The following is a 23,357-nucleotide window of genomic DNA, read 5'->3' on the forward strand; positions in this document are numbered from 1 at the left end:
TGAACTGTAACTTAGCAAAATCTTATAAACGCAACATCCAACAATTTCTATTTTTGCTCAGTATACAAAAGAAAGTAAAGCTTTGATCAACCTGACTAGTTGTCCATAAACAGTCATCCACAGTAGCATATGATTTCCCCTGCAAGATCTTTCCCTCAGCAGTGAAACCTCACGAGAGGTTTGTGTGCGTGTGTTCATGCATACGTGCATGTGTGCTTACTGACCTCCTGACCACCTACAGTTTAAAGCCAACAACACACACCTGTTACATGGACATTAGGCACTGTTGGAAATGTATCATGGGTGGGCTGTGTGTGTGTGTGTGTGTGTGTGTGTGTGTGTGTGTGTGTGTGTGTGTGTGTGTGTGTGTGTGTGTGTGTGTGTGTGTGTGTGTGTGTGTGTGTGTGTGTGTGTGTGTGTGTGTGTGTGTGAGTGTGTGCGTGCGTGCGTGCGTGCGTGTGTGTGTGTGTGTGTGTGTGTGAGAGAGAGATCTGGGAGGACTGCAAAGTTAATGATGTAGTATGTTGTGTGTTTGAGCGTGCAGTATGTGTTTTGGAGCATACAGTGTGTGTGTGTGTATTCTACCATTTGTGATGTGTGTTCAGCCTCACACATGTTTACGTCTCCCTCTGTGTAAACCATTAAATATCTCATCCCCACTCTGACCCCTATAACTCCTCTTTATGGTTTTTCCACATGGCCTATCCTGTACGCGGGGGGCTTTACTTTGGACCGCACCATGTTTGTTCTGGGGGCCCTTACACTCCACAGCTAACACCACGTCCCAAACCACATTGACGGAACACAGGAACAGAGGACGGCCGGAGAATGGTCACAGCGGTCGAACTAGGTCAAATGAGTTCCAAACCCGTTCCAAGTGGTTCAAACCAGGTCAAATGAGTTCCCGAACCCGTTCCAGGTGGTTCAAACCAGGTCAAATGAGTCCCGAACCCGTTCCAGGTGGTTCAAACTAGGTCAAATGAGTTCCAAACCCATTCCAGGTGGTTCAAACCAGGTCAAATGAGTTCCGAACCCGTTCCAAGTGGTTCAAACCAGGTCAAATGAGTCCCGAACCCGTTCCAGGTGGTTCAAACTAGGTCAAATGAGTTCCAAACCCATTCCAGGTGGTTCAAACCAGGTCAAATGAGTTCCAAACCCATTCCAGGTGGTTCAAACTAGGTCAAATCCGTTTTAAAATGGTCAACAACATAGTAACAAATCACAAAACCCCAGTTCCAGTCCAGATCAGACCAGTTCAAACCAATTCTATTGGTCAGGGGTTAGGATATATTTCATGTATTCCTGGCATTGGGTTAATCCTCACTTTTACAGCCATAGCAACTATTTACTTCCTGGTTCCTACCATATGAAGGATCTCACCTGCCTCAACATCCTCAGATGAGAGACAGAGAGAGACAGACAGAGACAAAAAGAGAGAGAGAGAGAGACAGACAGACAGACAGACAGACAGACAGACAGACAGACAGACAGACAGACAGACAGACAGACAGACAGACAGACAAAAAGAAAGCGAGAGAGAGACAAAAAGAAAGAGAGACAGAGAAAGAGAGAGAGACAGACAGACAGACAAAAAGAAAGCGAGAGAGAGACAGAGAGAGTGAGACAGAGACAAAAAGAAAGCGAGAGAGACAGAGAGACAGAGAGAGTGAGACAGAGACAAAAAGAAAGTGAGAGACAGAGAAAGAGAGAGAGAGAGAGAGAGAGAGAGACAGACAGACAAAGAAAGCGAGAGAAACAGAGAAAGACAAAAAAGAAAGCGAGTGAGACAGAGACAAAAAGAAGGTGAGAGAGAGACCAGAATAGAGTGAGCCTACATGTTTCTGTGTTAGCATGGTTCAGACCACATCTCTTTTCACGACTCACTACCCATGCAGGCCATTCATCACACAGAGATCAGGAAACAACAACACAGACACACCCCTACTGGGGTTACTACCATGCACACACACGCATACACACACGCACACGCATGTGCACACATACAAACCTGGATAACGAACAATGTCAAACAAAAGCACTTCATAGCTGATGATTTTAGAGACAACTATGAAAGGTGGAAATCCAACTCTCATTGGATTTTAAAAGGGCACCATAAAACTGTGTGTTGTGACATGGTTTAGCCCTGCCACATACTGAGACCTGGTGTGTGTGACATGGTTTAGCCCTGCCACATACTGAGACCTGGTGTGTGTAACATGGTTTAGGGTTGTGTGTTGTGACATGGTTTAGCCCTGCCACATACTGAGACCTAGTGTGTGTGACATGGTTTGGGGTTGTGTGTGTGACATGGTTTGGGTTGTGTGTGTGACATGGTTTAGGGTTGTGTGTTGTGTGTGTGACATGGTTGGGGTTGTGTGTGTGACATGGTTTGGGTTGTGTGTGTGACATGGTTTAGGGTTGTGTGTTGTGTGTGTGACATGGTTGGGGTTGTGTGTGTGACATGGTTTGGGGTTGTGTGTGTGACATGGTTTGGGGTTGTGTGTTGTGACATGGTTTAGCCCTGCCACATACTGAGACCTGGTGTGTGTGACATGATTTAGGGTTGTGTGTGTGACATGGTTGGGGTTGTGTGTGTGACATGGTTTGGGGTTGTGTGTGTGACATGGTTTAGGGTTGTCTGTGTGACATGGTTTGGGGTTGTGTGTGTGACATGGTTTAGGGTTGTGTGTTGTGTGTGTGACATGGTTTAGGGTTGTGTGTTGTGTGTGACATGGTTTAGGGTTGTGTGTGTGACATGGTTTAGGGTTGTGTGTGTGACATGGTTGGGGTTGTGTGTATGACATGGTTTAGGGTTGTGTGTGTGACATGGTTTAGGGTTGTGTGTGTGACATGATTGGGGTTGTGTGTGTGACATGGTTTAGGGTTGTGTGTGTGACATGGTTTAGGGTTGTGTGTGTGACATGGTTGGGGTTGTGTGTGTGACATGGTTGGGGTTGTGTGTGTGACATGGTTTAGGGTTGTGTGTGTGACATGGTTTAGGGTTGTGTGTGTGACATGGTTTAGGGTTGTGTGTGTGACATGGTTTAGGGTTGTGTGTGTGACATGGTTTAGGGTTGTGTGTGTGACATGGTTTAGGGTTGTGTGTGTGTGACATGGTTGGGGTTGTGTGTGTGACATGGTTTAGCCCTGCCACATACTGAGACCCGGTGTTGTGACATGGGTTGGGGTTGTGTGTGTGACATGGTTTGGGGTTGCCAGGGTTTATGAGTGCTCCACCACAAACACAGTCGCTGGCCCTGCCACATACTGCGACTCGGTGTTGTGACATGGTTTGAGTGGCGGGTGTTTTCCTGTTTCCCCCTATGGCTGTGCCGGTGACCCGGTGTTGTGACATGGTTTGAGTGGCGGGTGTTTTCCTGTTTCCCCCCCTGGCTGTGCCGGTGACCTAGCGGACAAGTTGGCTCCTGACGGCTCCTTTGTGGCGGCCAGTTGCACAGGTGGGACTCATTTTCACACTGTGATTTATCAACATGGTCGCTGCACGCGGCTCAGAGTGGGCCTACTCATAGCCCCCACTGCTGAACACAACAGAGCCACTGCTCTGCAGGCATCAGGGACGGGATCAACTCCAGTTTTAGCCGGTTTACAAAGACAGCGTGGTAAAACGCTGCATTGAGTCATTATTGTTGTACCTTTTCAAAGTAAAACTGTGATACTAACTCTTCAGCAAACAGTGGTACACCCCTCTCTGAATTCTCCAATACAGTTCTGCTACCTGCCACTCTCTCATATGCTAGTTAAATATGCAGGAGGGCCGTGTGACTGGTTACCTGATCTGCAGGTGCACTGTTTCAGCACTACACTGACCTCAGCAGGACAGATAACACACCTATTACAGGGTTACATTTCCACTGCACCCTCCACAATGCTGTGCTTAAACACACACACAGACACACATATTTTTCCATTCCCACAAAGGAAAACCAGAAGATGGATTCAATCAACCCCATTTAGGAGCGGTCCTTAACTTTGACGGACTGATAAATGCACTTCCATTCTTCCATTCCATTCTATTATGTCTTCCTTGATTCTCTACTTCCCTCAAATCAACACTGCATCGTCTGTTCTCTCTAGCCATCTCTTATTTTCCGTACCAGGGTGGCTGCCTGTCTGTGGGTCTGTGGCCCTCCCTTTACCCCTCCTGCCCTGAGTGAGTCAGTATCATGACTGTCAGCCTCTATGGAACCTGGCTGTGAGGCATTGACCCACTCTGATAGAGCTGGATGGCTTTGACCCACTCTGATAGAGCTGGAGGGCATTGACCCACTCTGATAGAGCTGGAGGGCATTGATCCACTCTAATAGAGCTGGAGGGCTTTGACCCACTCTGATAGAGCTGGAGGGCATTGACCCACTCTGATAGAGCTGGAGGGCTTTGACCCACTCTGATAGAGCTGGATGGCATTGATCTACTCTGATAGAGCTGGAGGGCATTGATCCACTCTGATAGAGCTGGAGGGCTTTGACCCAGTCTGATAGAGCTGGAGGGCTTTGACCCACTCTGATAGAGCTGGAGGGCATTGATCCACTCGGATAGAGCTGGAGGGCATTGATCCACTCTGATAGAGCTGGAGGGCATTGATCCACTCTGATAGAGCTGGAGGGCTTTGACCCAGTCTGATAGAGCTGGAGGGCTTTGACCCACTCTGATAGAGCTGGAGGGCTTTGACCCACTCTGGTAGAGCTGGAGGGCTTTGATCCACTCTGATAGAGCTGGAGGGCTTTGACCCAGTCTGATAGAGCTGGATGGCTTTGATCCACTCTGATAGAGCTGGATGGCTTTGACCCACTCTGATAGAGCTAGAGGGCTTTGACCCACTCTGATAGAGCTGGAGGGCTTTGATCCACTCTGATAGAGCTGGAGGGCTTTGATCCACTCTGATAGAGCTGGGGGCGCAAGATAAACTCATGGCCACGTGGACAGAGAAGGATATAGAGATGGGGTTAACTGACTGACAGTGTGTGTGGTGCGTGAGATCAGGGCTAACAGATACCATTATGGCCATCCATATCCTAGCAGCCTCTCATGTTAGAGTGAAGTGTCAAATGCATTACATCCAATTATATATTGACCCTCTGTCAAACACACAATCTCACACCCACCCACTGATAGTAAATTATTTTAAAGATCCCCACCAGAGGGCAATGCCTCCCCTATTTCAATGTTAATTCCTGTCCTAGAGCGTAAATTATCGTTTAGGTTCCACCTCAGAAGAATGACGCAGGGAACATTGCGCTGATTTCCATATGGGGTGGACCAATAACAACAAGTAGGGCACTGACAGCAGTCAGTGTAGCTAGCATGCAAAAATTATCTAGCTAGCTAATGTTATCTGTTGTTGCGACACCATATTCAAAAGATTAGCCAACTGGCTAGGTTATGGCTGGTTCTGGAGCTGGATTTGTCATAAGCATTTAGTGAAAACTTTGCCACAGATGGATAGGGGAAACCAGTATATTTGACTTTGCCATCTTACATAAATTGTGGCCACAAATCCGCCATAGAAAAATCAAGAATCAGATGAAGCTTTGGTAATATGGGTAGCGTAACTATTGAACACGATGGACAAGAGAAACGGTTTTCTACATTGTAATGGACACGGTGCAACTGTGGTAGGCTGTTGGCAAACTATTCGGCAGCGCTCCAGCAATGCCAAGTCAGCCCCATGCTCATGCCATGGTTCTCACAGCTTGGGGAAGTAATGCCTTTTCTTATGATGAACACTGCAAATGGTATGTAACAACACCGCATCAGACACAAAACAGCAATACAAATGTAACAACAGCACAACAAAATAAATAAACGTGGAAGTTTCTTTTGCGGGTGCTTTTTAAAAACCATTCATCTTGGGGCCACGGGGGGAGCAGGGTTCTAAAATGCAATATTCCACGCAATTTTACTATTTATAAATAAAAAAATTGCATGTGATATTGAATTTTGGAGCCCCGCTCCCCCTGTCGCCCCAAGATGAATGGTTTTGGCCACGCTATATATACAGACTAACTAAAAAATAAGAGAAAAGTATTCATCAGAAACTCTTTGCTGGTGTTTCTGATTAATAAACAATGCAATGCTGGTGGGTGGTAAGTTTAAAATAAAACCCAGCCCTGAAGAAATGTAGACTGAAAATGATTAGCATGTCATCTCATAGGGAAAAACAATGCATTGACACGGATTTCCCACTTCATACTTTGACTAACATTATGACTTATTGACTTAAATCTTTGTGCAACATCATGGGTGAGCTATGGGCATCGTCTTTCAGCTCCAGCTCTTGTGGGCGTTTAAGTATGATGTATTCAGCTCACCCCTACGCCAAAATTCCTTGCACATGTATAGACTATTAGCCCTAATTTCGGCCCAAATTGCTTCCTGTAATGAAGAGTGGACATCGTTAGTGAGCCGCTCTCTGCTGCCGCGCACAAAGACATCTAAAGTATCGCTTCCAACTCCACAGAAGTTTGGAGAAAAATGCTAACCTTCCCCCTCCTCACCCCCCACCTTATAAAATCATTAGACCCACAGACTTCAAAGACAGAGAGATGAAAACACTGCCAGTCTCCCTCAGCCTCCCTCAGTTTCTCTCCTGCCAAGTCGCTCAAGATTTACTTAGAAATTGGACGTTGGTCCATGTCCCGAGGACATCCAGAGATGCCTTTAAAACCCGCCACTAGGGGCAACAGTGAGCGCTATTACCATTGAATAGGCTTGGGTTTTGCTATGGTGTTGTGGCCCAGTACCAGACACTTGTTTCATTTGTTGGGGTTTCAATCCTTAACTGGGGGAGGAGCCGCATGAAGAAGGAGGAGTGACAGTCGCAACTATGGGTGTCCAAATCACATCCACATTTTGACATTTGGAGCAACTTCGAAATTGAACGTTTGGAGAAACGTGGATAAACGTCAGAATCTGAGGTCAAATTGATCAACTCGTGAGCTTGTTGCTCTTTCTCCCAGACAGACCCAATGCACTAGGCCAGACAGACTACATGGAAGGCCCTGACTAGGTAAGATCTGCACAGGGCTCTCCCTAGCCTGCCAGCCTGCGTGTGTGTGTACGCAGTAAACACTCTCACCTCGGTCTGCAGTGTGGTAGAGCGTTGCTCCTTGGCGCTGAGTGATTCTTTAAGCACCTCTATGTGCTGTTTGCAGTCTGAGTTCTGGTTGGTCAGAGCATCCAGTTTGGTCTGTAGGGCCTGCATCTCTGATTCCTTCTTATTCAGCTCCTGCTTCTGCTGGTCTACCTGTCAGTCACAACACACACATGTTAAACCATAATAAAATACCTTCAATTCTGAATGGAGCAAAACCGAAAGCTACTCAAAGACCTATTACACACAACTCAAACCCAGAACACATCAGACCAACACATAGAACACATCAGACCAACACATAGAACACATCAGACCAACACATAGAACACATCAGACCAACACATAGAACACATCAGACCAACACATAGAACACATCAGACCAACACATAGAACACATCAGACCAACACATAGAACACATCAGACCAACACATAGAACACTTCAAACCAACACATAGAACACATCAGACCAACACATAGAACACATCAGACCAACACATAGAACACATCAGACCAACACATAGAACACATCAGACCAACACATAGAACACATCAGACCAACACATAGAACACATCAGACCAACACATAGAACACTTCAAACCAACACATAGAACACATCAGACCAACACATAGAACACATCAGACCAACACATGGAACATATCAGACCAACACATAGAACACATCAGACCAACACATAGAACACATCAGACCAACACATAGAACACATCAAACCAACACATAGAACACATCAGACCAACACATGGAACATATCAGACCAACACATAGAACACATCAGACCAACACATAGAACACATCAGACCAACACATAGAACACATCAGACCAACACATAGAACACATCAGACCAACACATAGAACACATCAGACCAACACATAGAACACATCAGACCAACACATAGAACACATCAGACCAACACATAGAACACATCAGACCAACACATAGAACACATCAGACCAACACATAGAACACATCAGACCAACACATAGAACACATCAGACCAACACATAGAACACATCAGACCAACACATAGAACACATCAGACCAACACATAGAACACATCAGACCAACACATAGAACACATCAGACCAACACATAGAACACTTCAAACCAACACATAGAACACATCAGACCAACACATAGAACACATCAGACCAACACATGGAACATATCAGACCAACACATAGAACACATCAGACCAACACATAGAACACATCAGACCAACACATAGAACACATCAAACCAACACATAGAACACATCAGACCAACACATGGAACATATCAGACCAACACATAGAACACATCAGACCAACACATAGAACACATCAGACCAACACATAGAACACATCAGACCAACACATAGAACACATCAGACCAACACATAGAACACATCAGACCAACACATAGAACACATCAAACCAACACATAGAACACATCAGACCAACACATAGAACACATCAGACCAACACATAGAACACATCAGACCAACACATAGAACACATCAAACCAACACATAGAACACATCAAACCAACACATAGAACACATCAGACCAACACATAGAACACATCAGACCAACACATAGAACACACACCTTCAGAGGACTGACGGGGGATATATGGAGAATCATGCTGATACAACATGCAGCTCAGGTTTGGTTGAGAGGTCAAATGTTTGTATTTTCTGCTCCAGAGAAAATATAGAATATCTTAGGTCAAAGTTTGGTAATTCTTCTCGCACTGTCAATTTGTGGATGTGACACATATCCTCCAACCTCCACAATCACCTTGGAGACGTTGTTCAGTACATATATACAACGTGGTGGGTAAACGTGGACGCACACACTCTCCAATACACACAGAGGGCCAAAAATGATTCATCCTCTAAAAGACTAGAAATGTTTCTCTATCCAAGACACACTCCTACTACTACAGGCCCCATGGAAACAACAGTCCAAACACCCAAACTGAGACAAGGAAAAACACTCATAGGGGGAGAAAAATAGTTCTGAGAAGTTGTATTGCACACAAATATCTGCAAGATTACTGATCGTTTTTGAAATTGTGTAATTGAAGGGAAAGAGCTGAAAGAAAAGCACAGAATAACCACTAAGGAAATCAAATGGACCAGTTCGTATTTTGTCCCCCCTCTGTGTTTTTTCTGCGAGTGGGCTAGCTATGCGCACAAAGATTGTCATCTTCACTCCAGTGCCAAAAATGTGAGAGGTTGATTTCTGAGGGAGATTTGTTAATTGTGGTGCTCGGCGGGGAGCATGTCATGACTTTAGAATTCTGAGAGGGATAGAGAAAGCTGGGCCAACCACAGACGGGGATAGAGATAGATGGAGAGAGAGAGAGAGAGAGGGATAGAGAAAGCTGGGCCAACCACAGATGGGGATAGAGATAGAGAGAGAGAGATAGATGGAGAGAGAGAGAGAGAGAGAGAGGGATAGAGAAAGCTGGGCCAACCACAGACGGGGATAGAGATAGAGAGAGAGATGGCGAGAGAGAGAGAGAGAGAGGGGGGAGAGAGGCGGAAAGATAGAGAGAGAGAGAAACAGGAAAAAAGAGAGAGAAGAGTAGAATGGGAGATATGAGAGAAGAGAGCGAGGTAAGACGGGAGAGTGGAGGGGATAGAAAGGGAAACAGAAAGAGGAGTGTGTAATGGAGATGGGGAGAAGAGTAAAGAGAGAAAGAAACAGGAGAGATATGAACGAGAGAAGGTAAAAGAGGGGTACTTCTGCTGAGTGGACAGCTATCCAGGGCGGCTGGGAGAGGAGGAAGGAGTGGGTGTCCAAGTGTGGTGGGGGGCCCCCGGCCCTGGAGGAGCCCAGGCCCACTGACACACGGCCTGATACCTACGGAGAAAAAACAACCACTAAGCTACACGCCATCACTACCTTACACTGACCTAGCATCACTAAGCTACACACCATCACTACCTTACACTGGCCTAGCATCACTAAGCTACACACCATCACTACCTTACACTGGCCTAGCATCACTAAGCTACACGCCATCACTACCTTATACTAACCTAGCATCACTAAGCTACACACCATCACTACCTTACACTGACCTAGCATCACTAAGCTACGCGCCATCACTACCTTACACTGACCTAGCATCACTAAGCTACACGCCATCACTACCTTACACTGACCTAGCATCACTAAGCTACACGCCATCACTACCTTACACTGGCCTAGCATCACTAAGCTACGCACCATCACTACCTTACATTGACCTAGCATCACTAAGCTACACGCCATCACTACCTTATACTAACCTAGCATCACTAAGCTACACACCATCACTACCTTACACTGACCTAGCATCACTAAGCTACGCGCCATCACTACCTTACACTGACCTAGCATCACTAAGCTACACGCCATCACTACCTTACACTGACCTAGCATCACTAAGCTACACGCCATCACTACCTTACACTGGCCTAGCATCACTAAGCTACACGCCATCACTACCTTACACTGACCTAGCATCACTAAGCTACGCGCCATCACTACCTTACACTGACCTAGCATCACTAAGCTACGCACCATCACTACCTTACACTGGCCTAGCATCACTAAGCTACACGCCATCACTACCTTACACTGACCTAGCATCACTAAGCTACACGACATCACTACCTTACACTGGCCTAGCATCACTAAGCTACACGCCATCACTACCTTACACTGGCCTAGCATCACTAAGCTACACGCCATCACTACCTTATACTAACCTAGCATCACTAAGCTACACACCATCACTACCTTACACTGACCTAGCATCACTAAGCTACTTTAGTGAAGCATCTTGCACTGCGATGCAGTGCCTTAGACCGCTGCGCCACTCGAGAGCCCAATTTGCCCCTTATTCTTTTCTAAATTATTCAAGCTCTGTCAAATTGGTTGTTGATAATTGCCAGACAACAATTTTCAGGTCATAGAATTTCAAGCATATTTAAGTAAAGACTGTAACTTAGAACATTCACTGTCTTCTTGGTAAGCAACTCCAGTGTAGATTTCACTGTCTTCTTGGTAAGCAACTCCAGTGTAGATTTCACTGTCTTCTTGGTAAGCAACTCCAGTGTAGATTTCACTGTCTTCTTGGTAAGCAACTCCAGTGTAGATTTCACTGTCTTCTTGGTAAGCAACTCCAGTGTAGATTTTTTTGGTTATTGTCCTGCTGAAAGGTGAATTCATCGCCCAGTGTCTGGTGGAAAGTAGACAACCAGGTTTTCTAGGATTTTGCCTGTGCTTATTTCCATTTAGTTTCCTTTTTATCCTGAAAAACTCCCCAGTCTTTAACAATTACAAGCATACCCATAACATCATGCAGCCACCACCATGAATAAAAATATAGAGTGTGGTACTCAATAATGTCTTGTATTGGATTTGCCCCAAACCTAACACTTTGTATTCAGGAAAAAAAGTAAATTGTTTTGCCACATTTTTGGCAGTATTACTTTAGTGCCTTGTTGCAAACAGGATGCATGTTTTGGAATAGTTTCTATTCAGTACAGGTTTCCTTCTTTTCACTCTGTCAATTATGTTAGTATTGTGGAGTAACTACAATGTTGTTGATCCATCCACAGCCATTAAACTCTAACTGTTTTAAAATCACCAAAATCCCTGAGCAGTTTCATTCCTCTCTGGCAACTGTAAGGAAGGACGCCTGTACTCTATCTTTGTAGTGACTGGGTGTATTGATACACCATCCATAGTGTAATTAATAACTTCAGCATGCTCAAAAGGATGTTCAATGTCTGCTTTTTTTATCCATCTACCAACATATGCCATTCTTTGCGAGGCATTTGAAAACATCCTTAGCCTTTGTGGTTGAATCTGTGTTTGAGGGACATTACAGATAATTTTATGTTTGGGGTACAGAGATGATGTAGTCATTCAAAGATCAAGCTAAAATGTATTATTGTACACAGAGTCCATGCAACTTATTATGTGACCTGTCAAGTAAATGTTTACTCCTGGACTTATTTAGGTTTGCCAGGACAAAGGGGTTGACTACTTATTGACTCAAGACATTTCAGGGCTTCATTTGTAATTCATTTTGAATACTTAAAAAAATACATAATTCCACTTTGACATTATGGGGTATTGTGTGTAGGCCAGTGACACAACATCTCAATTGAATCCCTTTTTAATTCAGGCTGTAACACACCAAAATGTGGAAAAAGTCAAGGGGTGTGAACACTTTCTGAAGGCCCTGTACACAGGATAGTATACTACTAGGTCAGGCCTGGTGGGGGCTTTGACCCAGATAAACAGCCCAGTGAGGAGCAGAGGAAACCAAAGACCCAGAGAGGCTGTCCTGTCCCTTCATCAGAGCAGCCTGTCCTCCTCTTATCAATGTCCCCCTATTTGATTCCTCCTCAGCTCACCACCAACCTCCCACGCGCTGAAAGACCATGTCCCAGGGAGATACTGTAGATGAGGGATACATGTGATAAATATGACTCTGTGTGTGTGTGTGTGTGTGTGTGTGTGTGTGTGTGTGTGTGTGTGTGTGTGTGTGTGTGTGTGTGTGTGTGTGTGTGTGTGTGTGTGTGTGTGCGTGTGTGTGTGTGTGTGTGTGAGAATGAATGTGTGAGTGTGTGTGTGTGAGTGTGTGTGTGTGTAGAAAGACGAGGCGTCTGACACCAAACTCCAACCGTCAGTATGATGTATATCATTCCAGGTCAGTCTTCATGAGGAGAGAGCTCCTTCCTCTGCTGTTGTTAGCTCATAGCCGTCTGTCAAAGCCCCATTCATAAAAACATCCCTTTATGATTGCATCAGAAACTTCCCCAATGCACTGTCAAATGGGGCTACAAAGACCCCCATTAACAAATCAAACAAACATTTTCAGATGAAACACTACTCATCGACCCCGGGCCATCACAGACACTCGCACAGAGCTCTGAAACCCAACTCTGATGTTATTAAACCACTAGCCTGTCATATGCCTCCATTCATCGCCACATAAAGCAATTAGAGCGGACGTTCCCATTCAAAGAAATGCTTTATGCTGATACACCGGTGGAATATTGGATGTACCATTTAGAGTACAGTATTATTATTGATGCTTGGAGTTTACTGGACAGCGTGTGTGAGTGTGTATGTATGAATAAACCATGAGAGAACGCTTGCACCAGAGAAATTGGACCTTGCTCTTATAAAACTGCAGCTTCCTGTCTGACAAAGGAAGTAGTGCAAATGGACACCATCGCCTGTAAACCGATATGGCTTGTGTTTTCCATGGAGAGCTGGAGGAGAAGCAAAAGCTGGAGCCGAAAAACTGTGCCATGGCGGCGACAAGAAGTGGAGACAGTTTGTTGATATAGTTGGTTCAGTCGAGATCTTTCCAGAGTGACGGCTCTTCTGGGTCTCGGCTGAAAAGCCAGAAAGTTTTGACAAGAGACAGTAGAAACACAAAGGTTTCGCTCAGACAACAGTAGAGGCAGAGTACAGGTGATGTGATACCTTGCAGTACACATACAGTTGAAGTCAGAAGTTTACATACACCTTAGCCAAATACATTTAAACTCAGTTTTTCACAATTCCTGACAATTAATCCTGGTAAAAATTCCATGTCTTAGGTCAGTTAGGATCACCACTTTATTTTAAGAATGTTAAATGTCAGAATAAAAGTAAAGAGAATGATTTATTTCATCTTTTATTTCTTTCATCACATTCCCAGTGGGTCAGAAGTTTACATAAACTCAATTAGTATTTGGTAGCTTGGTCTTTAAATAGTTTAACTTGGGTCAAACATTTTGAGTAGCCTTCCACAAGCTTCTCACAATAAGAATTTTGGCCCATTCCTCCTGACAGAGCTGGTGTAACTGAGTCAGGATTGTAGGCCTCCTTGCTCACACACACCTTTTCAATTCTGCCCACCATTTTTCTACAGAATTGAGGTCAGGGCTTTGTGGTGGCCACTCCAATATCTTGATTTTGTTGTCCTTAACCCATTTTGCCACATCTTTGGAAGTATGCTTGGGGTCATTGTCCCTTTGGAAGACCCATTTGCGACCAAGCTTTAACTTTCTGAATGATGTCTTGAGATGTTGCTTCAATATATCCACATAATTTTCCTCCCTCATGATTCTATCTATTTTGTGTAGTGCACCAGTCCCTCCTGCAGCAAAGCACCCCCACATCATGATGCTGCCACCCCGCTTCACGTTTGGGATGGTGTTCTTCGGGCTTGTAAGCCTCACCCTTTTTTGCACTTTTCGAACACCAAAGTACGTTCATCTCTAGGAGACAGAGCGTGACTCCTTCCTGAGAGGTATGATGGCTGTGTGGTCCCATGGTATTTATCCTTGCGTACTCTTGTTTGTACAGATGAACGTGGTACCTTCAGGTGTTTGGAAATTGCTCCCAAGGATGAACCAGACTTGTGGAGATCTACAATTTTTTTCTGAGGTCTTGGCTGATTTCTTTTGATTTTCCCATGATATCAAGCAGGTACACCTCCAATTGACTAAAATGATGCCAATTACCCTATCAGAAGCTTCTAAAGCCATGACATCATTTTCTGGAATTTTCCAAGCTATTTAAAGGCAATCAACTTAGTGTAAACTTCTGACGCACTGGAATTGTGATACAGTGAATTATAAGTGAAATAATGTGTCTGTAAACAATTGTTGGAAAAATGATTTGTGTCATGCACACAGTATATGTCCTAACTGTCTTGCCAAATGTGGTTGAAAAACGAGTTTCAATGACTTCAACCTAAGTGTATGTAAACTTCCACCTTCAACTGTATGGTTAAGACATGCAGTGGATGGGACTGGAGATGAGATGTTCTACCTTGGTCTTCATGAAGCTGAAGGAGACACATACAGTAGAGACATGGTCGTGACATGCAGAGGCCAGGAAATGAGAAAACATAGACACATGCGCAGTTAACCGTGCTGTTGACGTGATACTTGGCTTCTTCACAACCATGCAGAAGTGACATACACAACCATAGCAACATGCGGAGATGTCAAGCAGAGTGACTCTACACCAGTGAGTATCTCGCTACCTGTTTCTTCATGAACTTGGAGTGGCTTTTGTAGACCTCCATGTGTTTGAGTTCATCCAGGCGTTCGCCAGGGTGGAGCAGCCCGCTGGTCTTCATCAACTGGACCTCATCCTCCAGGTCTCGGATGTTCCTCTCCAGAGACGATATCTTAGTGTCCTACAGTACATACAGCAGCCAAGAGGGGGAGACACCCACGTCAGCCACAGACATGATGGTTTGTAAAAGGTGTGAATAGAAAAGAGGTAGTCGAGAGAGCAAGGGTCGACACAGTCTGCCTCTCAAAGTTGATGTTTAATAAAGGGTTGATCACAAAAATGATAAACAGAAAAGAGAACAAGAGACAGGAGTGCAGGCAGACATGACGCCGTGCCCAGAGACACACAGAGAGCTAAATGGGACAGTGTGAGTGAGATAGATACCAATCTATATTATTAGCTGAAAAGACAGATGTGTTATAGAGCTAGACTGACACACAGACAAAAGCAGATCCCTGTCCTAGCTAGAACATACAACTGAACCAGTGACTGGCCTGAATAGGAATGGGTGGATAAAGGCCAGAGTTCTGTATAGCGACAAAGCAGGTTGTATTTGTTCCGGCGTGCACAGTATCTATGAGGGAACGGGAAAGGTCCTGAGCTTGTTGAGCTCCATAAGATCAGACACACGTTAAATGGTAAACCTTGGAGAAGACGAGAAGGTAATGGAATAAATGGAAGCAGATTGTATGATGGCATCGGTAGAAACCTCAGTCTGCATTCAACCATCTGACCTCCATTACTACAACTCTACTGACATCCTCCACAGACGCCCCAACATACAATATGGTATACTGCATACACACACACACGATGTTACATCCTGCATGCCTACACCCAATTCACAAACCTATGCTCACACACACACATCCGCCCCACACACACACACCCCTTGCCTCAAGCTAGTCTTTGTGTTACAGTCTGTGTGTTACAGTAGCTATATGAACACACATGCAGAGAAAAACACACAAAGCAGATGAATCCAGAGCAGCAACACAGCAGCAGCAACGTGCATCATCTCATGTGTTCCTCTCAAATCTGACAAAACACACCATGTACAGAAGCCACACAGAGATTACACACCAAGAAACCAAGGAAGTGAAAATAACCTATACAGAAAATAGTGGGTCATATCTCAACACAAAGAAAGTTCCACTTTTGGCAAAACGTGATTGTAAAGGCCATTTCCAACACATGAATTATGATTTCTACCCCATGTTCAGTTCATTTTGGGATGCAGAATATCATCATGTTTCACTCCAACTGTCTGGGGTTAGAAACCAACATGCAGGAAGAGAATAGTGACGGACAGACAGGTACAAATCACAGCCTGCAGTAGAGACAATACACATTGAGGATTGATAAAGACTGTATTACACACTGTAGAGATGTGTCATGTATTGAGGATTGATAAAGACTGTATTACACACTGTAGAGATGTGTCATGTATTGAGGATTGATAAAGACTGTATTACACACTGTAGAGGTGTGTCATGTATTGAGGATTGATAAAGACTGTATTACACACTGTAGAGGTGTGTCATGTATTGAGGATTGCCATGGGAGGAAAATTGAGAAGATTAGACGAGGGATGAGGAACAACCACTGTTACTACTACCGTACCTGCCAGATAACATCAGGATCAAAACAGAAAGGGGGTGCTGTGGTCTGAAATCACACAACACAAATAAACACGTCTCAGACCCTCATTACAACACAACACACGTTTCAGCACCAACAACATAACACACACATTGCCACAAACAACAAAATAAAACACTAATTACAACATTGCACACATTTTATTCACTCAGAAGTCACAACACTTGCTCGCATGACTAAAACACAGAAGCTTACACACAGAACCTTACACACAGAACATAATACACAGAACATAACACACAGAACCTTACACACAGAACTTAATACACAGAACATAACACACAGAACCTTACACACAGAACATAATGAACATAACATAATACACAGAACCTTATACACAGAACATAACACACAGAACCTTACACACAGAACATAACACACAGAACCTTACACACGTAAATTTACACATGTAACCTTACACACAGAGCCTTACACAAAGAACCTTACACACAGAACCATACACACAGAACATAACACACAGAACCTTACACACAGAACCTTACACACAGAACATAACACACAGAACATAACACACAGAACCTTACACACAGAACATAACACACAGAACCTTACACACAGAACCTTACACACATAACATAACATACAGAACATAACACACAGAACCTTACACACAAAACCTTACACACAGAACATAACACACAGAACCTTACACACACTCACATCTGACTCTAATCTGACTGGTTCTTCTGCTTATATCAATGTTTATTTGATTGTTTCCCTCTACTATTCCCTCAGCAATGAAGAACTAAAGCCACTTCCTCCTCCTAAAATGTGCGATCTTTAAATGGAAGGACAAATGGTAAAATGTGTGAAAAATAACTGTGGTTTAGCAATAAACCACACTTGGTAGAGGCATGTGCTGAATTAACACAAAGTGTGTGTGTGTGTGTGTGTGTGCTTGCATGTGGAGTCAACTGCATTTTTCACAGCTCCTACTGACTTCAAAGGCCTGAGATGAGAGTGAAAGCTTCCATATGTGACATTTGAAACAAATTGAATAAGTGCTCTACTCTGGATGGGCCAATATGTCTTTCCCTGGACACGGACCCTTATAGACCCTAGTCAACACACAATCACTCTTAAACTGGTGTGTGTGTGTGTGTGTGTGTGTGTGTGTGTGTGTGTGTGTGTGTGTGTGTGTGTGTGTGTGTGTGTGTGTGTGTGTGTGTGTGTGTGTGTGTGTGTGTGTGTGTGTGTGTGTGTGTGTGTGTGTGTGTGTTGTAACAATGTGTATGCTCGTTTGTAATGTGATCTTTCCTGAATTCAGTGAGATAATCAACTGTGCTCACCTTACAGGCTATCAATATTTCACTCTGTTTCACTATGAAACTGATACCAGATCATTAGATGAACTACTGTTGCCGTCTGACTTAAATGTGGGCCTATCAACAAGTAAGACTTACCTTCATATCAATGACAGTCTGCAGGGCCTTAGTCTTGGTGGGGTCCTGCTGGCTCCTCCTGTGCAGCTCCTGAGGAGGAACCCGGTAGAAGTAAGCTTGACGACTCATCATCTTACCACATACACCACTGGCAGAGTATATCTGTCTCGGTCTGTCCATTCTTTCTCCTCTCATTCTATGTCTCACACCTTCTCTCCATTTTTCTCTTCATCTGTTATTTCTGTGATAATCTCTCACTCGTCAGTAAGCTTCCTCTCTATTAAGTGCTCTTGTTCGCTCCTTCTCTCCCTGTCCTCCTCCTCCTCTTCGCTCCTTCTCTCCCTGTCCTCCTCTTTGCTCCTTCTCTCCCTGTCCTCCTCCTCCTCTTCGCTCCTTCTCTCCCTGTCCTCCTCTTCGCTCCTTCTCTCCCTGTCCTCCTCCTCCTCTTCGCTCCTTCTCTCCCTGTCCTCCTCCTCCTCTTCGCTCCTTCTCTCCCTGTCCTCCTCTTTGCTCCTTCTCTCCCTGTCCTCCTGCTCCTCTTCGCTCCTTCTCTCCCTGTCCTCCTCCTCCGCTTCGCTCCTTCTCTCCCTGTCCTCCTCTTTGCTCCTTCTCTCCCTGTCCTCCTGCTCCTCTTTGCTCCTTCTCTCCCTGTCCTCCTCTTTGCTCCTTCTCTCCCTGTCCTCCTCCTGCTCCTCTTTGCTCCTTCTCTCCCTGTCCTCCTCCTGTTCTTTCAGTCTGTCTCCCTCCTCTTCTCAGTCTTTCTCCCTAGTTAGTTTAGGAAGAGAAGATTGCTGAAGGTGCTATTGCTAACAGAGCTAAAAGTAGGAGACGCTACAGGTGTATCTCTCTCGCTTGTCTCTCGGTTTCTCAATCTCTTTGTGTTTTGTCTCTCTCTCGCTCCCTCCCGCTCTCCTCTGTCTTTCTCTAACATGCTAAAGCATTCGCTTAGCAACACTTTCAGCTAGCACATGCGCAATCTGCAAGCTTCTGCTATCAATAATTAATGGTAACACAGACACACATGCACACACAGCTATGCCAGTTAAACTCACAGTATTTCTTTTCACGTTGAACAGGGAGTAAGGGACAGATGAAGATCCATTCAAATAAATGTCACTCAAACAAGCATGGGCACTGTTCCTATATCTTTGTAATGTTCTTCAAGCATGGGCACTGTTCCTATATCTCTGTAATGTTCTTGTTCACAAGCATGGGCACTGTTCCTATATCTCTGTAATGTTCTTGTTCACAAGCATGGGCACTGTTCCTATATCTCTGTAATGTTCTTGTTCACAAGCATGGGCACTGTTCCTATATCTCTGTAATGTTCTTGTTCACAAGCATGGGCACTGTTCATATATCTCTGTAATGTTCTTGTTCACAAGCATGGGCACTGTTCCTATATCTCTGTAATGTTCTTGTTCACAAGGATAGCGCCGAGTTCAGACAGGTACACACACACACAACACTCACTCACACAAAGATATGCAATTCTAGCACTACTCTTAGACCACAGTAGCACTACTGAAGTCACTACTAAAGTCACTACTGATGTCTATTGAATCAGTGTACAACAGGTTGTAGCATCACATTAAAGTGAAGAACCTCAGAAGGCCTGGAAGAGGCAGGACACCACATTGTCCCAACAAGACAGAGGTCAAGACAAAACACAGAACACAAAGATGGAAAGACAGATGCATTCGAATACAAAAATACATACAAGGTACATAGCGGGGACAACTAGTGTTAGAGAGGATGTCCAGAGAACAGAGGCAGTTCCAGGTGGTAGAAGACAGAAATAGAAAAGTCAGGAAGAGTTGAGCTCTATGAAGACCCCTCACCAGACCCCTCACCAGACCCCTCACCAGACCAGACCCCTCACCAGACCAGACCCCTCACCAGACCAGACCACTCACCAGACCAGACCCCTCACCAGACCAGACCCCTCACCAGACCACTCACCAGACCACTCACCAGACCAGACCCCTCACCAGACCCCTCACCAGACCCCTCACCAGACCAGACCAGACCAGACCCCTCACCAGACCAGACCCCTCACCAGACCACTCACCAGACCACTCACCAGACCAGACCCCTCACCAGACCAGACCCCTCACCAGAACAGACCAGACCCCTCACCAGACCAGACCCCTCACCAGAACAGACCAGACCCCTCACCAGACCAGACCAGACCCCTCACCAGACCAGACCACTCACCAGACCAGACCCCTCACCAGACCACTCACCAGACCCCTCACCAGACCAGACCCCTCACCAGACCAGACCACTCACCAGACCAGACCACTCACCAGACCAGACCAGACCCCTCACCAGACCACTCACCAGACCACTCACCAGACCAGACCAGACCCCTCACCAGACCACTCACCAGACCAGACCACTCACCAGACCAGACCAGACCCCTCACCAGACCACTCACCAGACCCCTCACCAGACCAGACCCCTCACCAGACACTCACCAGACCAGACCACTCACCAGACCACTCACCAGACCAGACCAGACCATTTCACCAGACCCCTCAACAGACCCCTCACCAGACCAGACCACTCACCAGACCACTCACCAGACTAGACCAGACCATTTCACCAGACCCCTCAACAGACCCCTCACAAGACCAGACCCCTCAACAGACCACTCAACAGATCAGACCACTCACCAGACCAATCACCAGACCCCTCACCAGACCCCTCACCAGACCACTCACCAGACCACTCACCAGACCAGACCCCTCACCAGACCCCTCACAAAACCCCTCACCAGACACTCACCAGACCCCTCACCAGACACTCACCAGACCAGACCACTCACCAGACCACTCACCAGACCAGACCAGACCCCTCACCAGACCCCTCACCAGACCCCTCACCAGACCACTCACCAGACCAGACCATTTCACCAGACCCCTCAACAGACCCCTCACCAGACCAGACCCCTCAACAGACCACTCAACAGATTAGACCACTCAATAGACCAGACCACCTACCAGACCCCTCACCAGACCACCCAACAGACCCCTCACCAGACCAGACCCCTCAACAGACCCCTCACCAGACCAGACCCCTCAACAGACCACTCAACAGATTAGACCACTCAATAGACCAGACCACCTACCAGACCCCTCACCAGACCCCTCACCAGACCACCCACCAGACCCCTCACCAGACCAGACCCCTCACCAGACCACTCAACAGACCAGACCCCTCACCAGACCCCTCACCAGACAACTCACCAGACCAGAGCCCTCACCAGACCCTTCACCAGACCACTCACCAGACCAGACCCCTCACCAGACAACTAACCAGACCAGACAAATCAAAAGACCACTCACCAGTCCACTCAACAGACCAGGCCCCTCACCAGACCCCTCACCAGACCACTCACCAGACCACTCACCAGATCACCCACCAGACCAGACCCCTCACCAGACCACTCACCAGACCAGACCATTTCACCAGACCCCTCAACAGACCCCTCACCAGACCAGACCCCTCAACACACCACTCAACAGATAAGACCACTCAACAGACCAGACCACTCACCAGACCCCTCACCAGACCCCTCACCATACCACTCACCAGACCCCTCACCAGACCAGACCCCTCACCAGACCAGACCCCTCACCAGACCAGACCACTCACCAGACCAGACCCCTCACCAGACCAGACCCCTCACCAGACCACTCACCAGACCACTCACCAGACCAGACCCCTCACCAGACCCCTCACCAGACCAGACCCCTCACCAGACCAGACCAGACCCCTCACCAGACCAGACCATACCCCTCACCAGACCAGACCCCTCACCAGACCAGACCAGACCCCTCACCAGACCAGACCAGACCCCTCACCAGACCAGACCAGACCCCTCACCAGACCAGACCACTCACCAGAACAGACCAGACCCCTCACCAGACCAGACCAGACCCCTCACCAGACCACTCACCAGACCCCTCACCAGACCAGACCCCTCACCAGACCAGACCACTCACCAGACCAGACGACTCACCAGACCAGACCAGACCCCTCACCAGACCACTCACCAGACCACTAACCAGACCAGACCAGACCCCTCACCAGACCACTCACCAGACCAGACCAGACCCCTCACCAGACCACTCACCAGACCCCTCACCAGACCAGACCCCTCACCAGACACTCACCACACCAGACCACTCACCAGACCACTCACCAGACCAGACCAGACCCTTCACCAGACCCCTCACCAGACCCTTCACCAGACCACTCACCAGACCAGACCAGACCATTTCACCAGACCCCTCACAAGACCAGACCCCTCAACAGACCACTCAACAGATCAGACCACTCACCAGACCACTCACCAGACCCCTCACCAGACCCCTCACCAGACCACTCACCAGACCACACACCAGACCAGACCCCTCACCAGACCCCTCACAAAACCCCTCACCAGACACTCACCAGACCCCTCACCAGACACTCACCAGACCAGACCACTCACCAGACAACTCACCAGACCAGACCAGACCCCTCACCAGACCCCTCACCAGACCTCTCACCAGACCACTCAACAGACCCCCTCACCAGACCAGACCCCTCAACAGACCACTCAACAGATAAGACCACTCAATAGACCAGACCACCTACCAGACCCCTCACCAGACCCCTCACCAGACCACCCACCAGACCCCTCACCAGACCAGACCCCTCACCAGACCACTCACCAGACCAGACCCCTCACCAGACCCCTCACCAGACAACTCACCAGACCAGAGCCCTCACCAGACCCTTCACCAGACCACTCACCAGACCAGACCCCTCACCAGACAACTAACCAGACCAGACAAATCAAAAGACCACTCACCAGTCCACTCAACAGACCAGGCCCCTCACCAGACCCCTCACCAGACCACTCACCAGATCACCCACCAGACCAGACCCCTCACCAGACCACTCACCAGACCCCTCACAAAACCCCTCACCAGACCAGAACCCTCACAAGACCACTAACCAGACCAGACCAATCAACAGACCACTCACCAGACCACTCAACAGACCAGACCCCTCACCAGACCCCTCACCAGAC

General features: G+C 46.6%; 1 protein-coding gene across 1 annotated transcript in view; it reads right to left on the minus strand.

The window, feature by feature from the left end:
- LOC109882212 (ERC protein 2) overlaps positions 1–18,621 on the minus strand; it is a 69,027-nt gene extending 50,406 nt beyond the window's left edge. The window contains exons 1-4 of the mRNA XM_031803662.1: positions 18,293–18,621; positions 16,830–16,874; positions 15,172–15,327; positions 7,097–7,264 (exon numbers count right to left, since the gene is read on the minus strand). Coding sequence (XP_031659522.1) covers positions 7,097–7,264; positions 15,172–15,327; positions 16,830–16,874; positions 18,293–18,466 — 543 coding nt within the window. The 5' untranslated portion in view covers positions 18,467–18,621. The remainder of the gene's footprint in view (positions 1–7,096; positions 7,265–15,171; positions 15,328–16,829; positions 16,875–18,292) is intronic.
- Between the last annotated feature and the right edge of the window lie 4,736 nt (positions 18,622–23,357).

This window comes from Oncorhynchus kisutch, linkage group LG24 (assembly GCF_002021735.2).
Source record: "Oncorhynchus kisutch isolate 150728-3 linkage group LG24, Okis_V2, whole genome shotgun sequence".
NCBI lineage: Eukaryota > Metazoa > Chordata > Actinopteri > Salmoniformes > Salmonidae > Oncorhynchus > Oncorhynchus kisutch.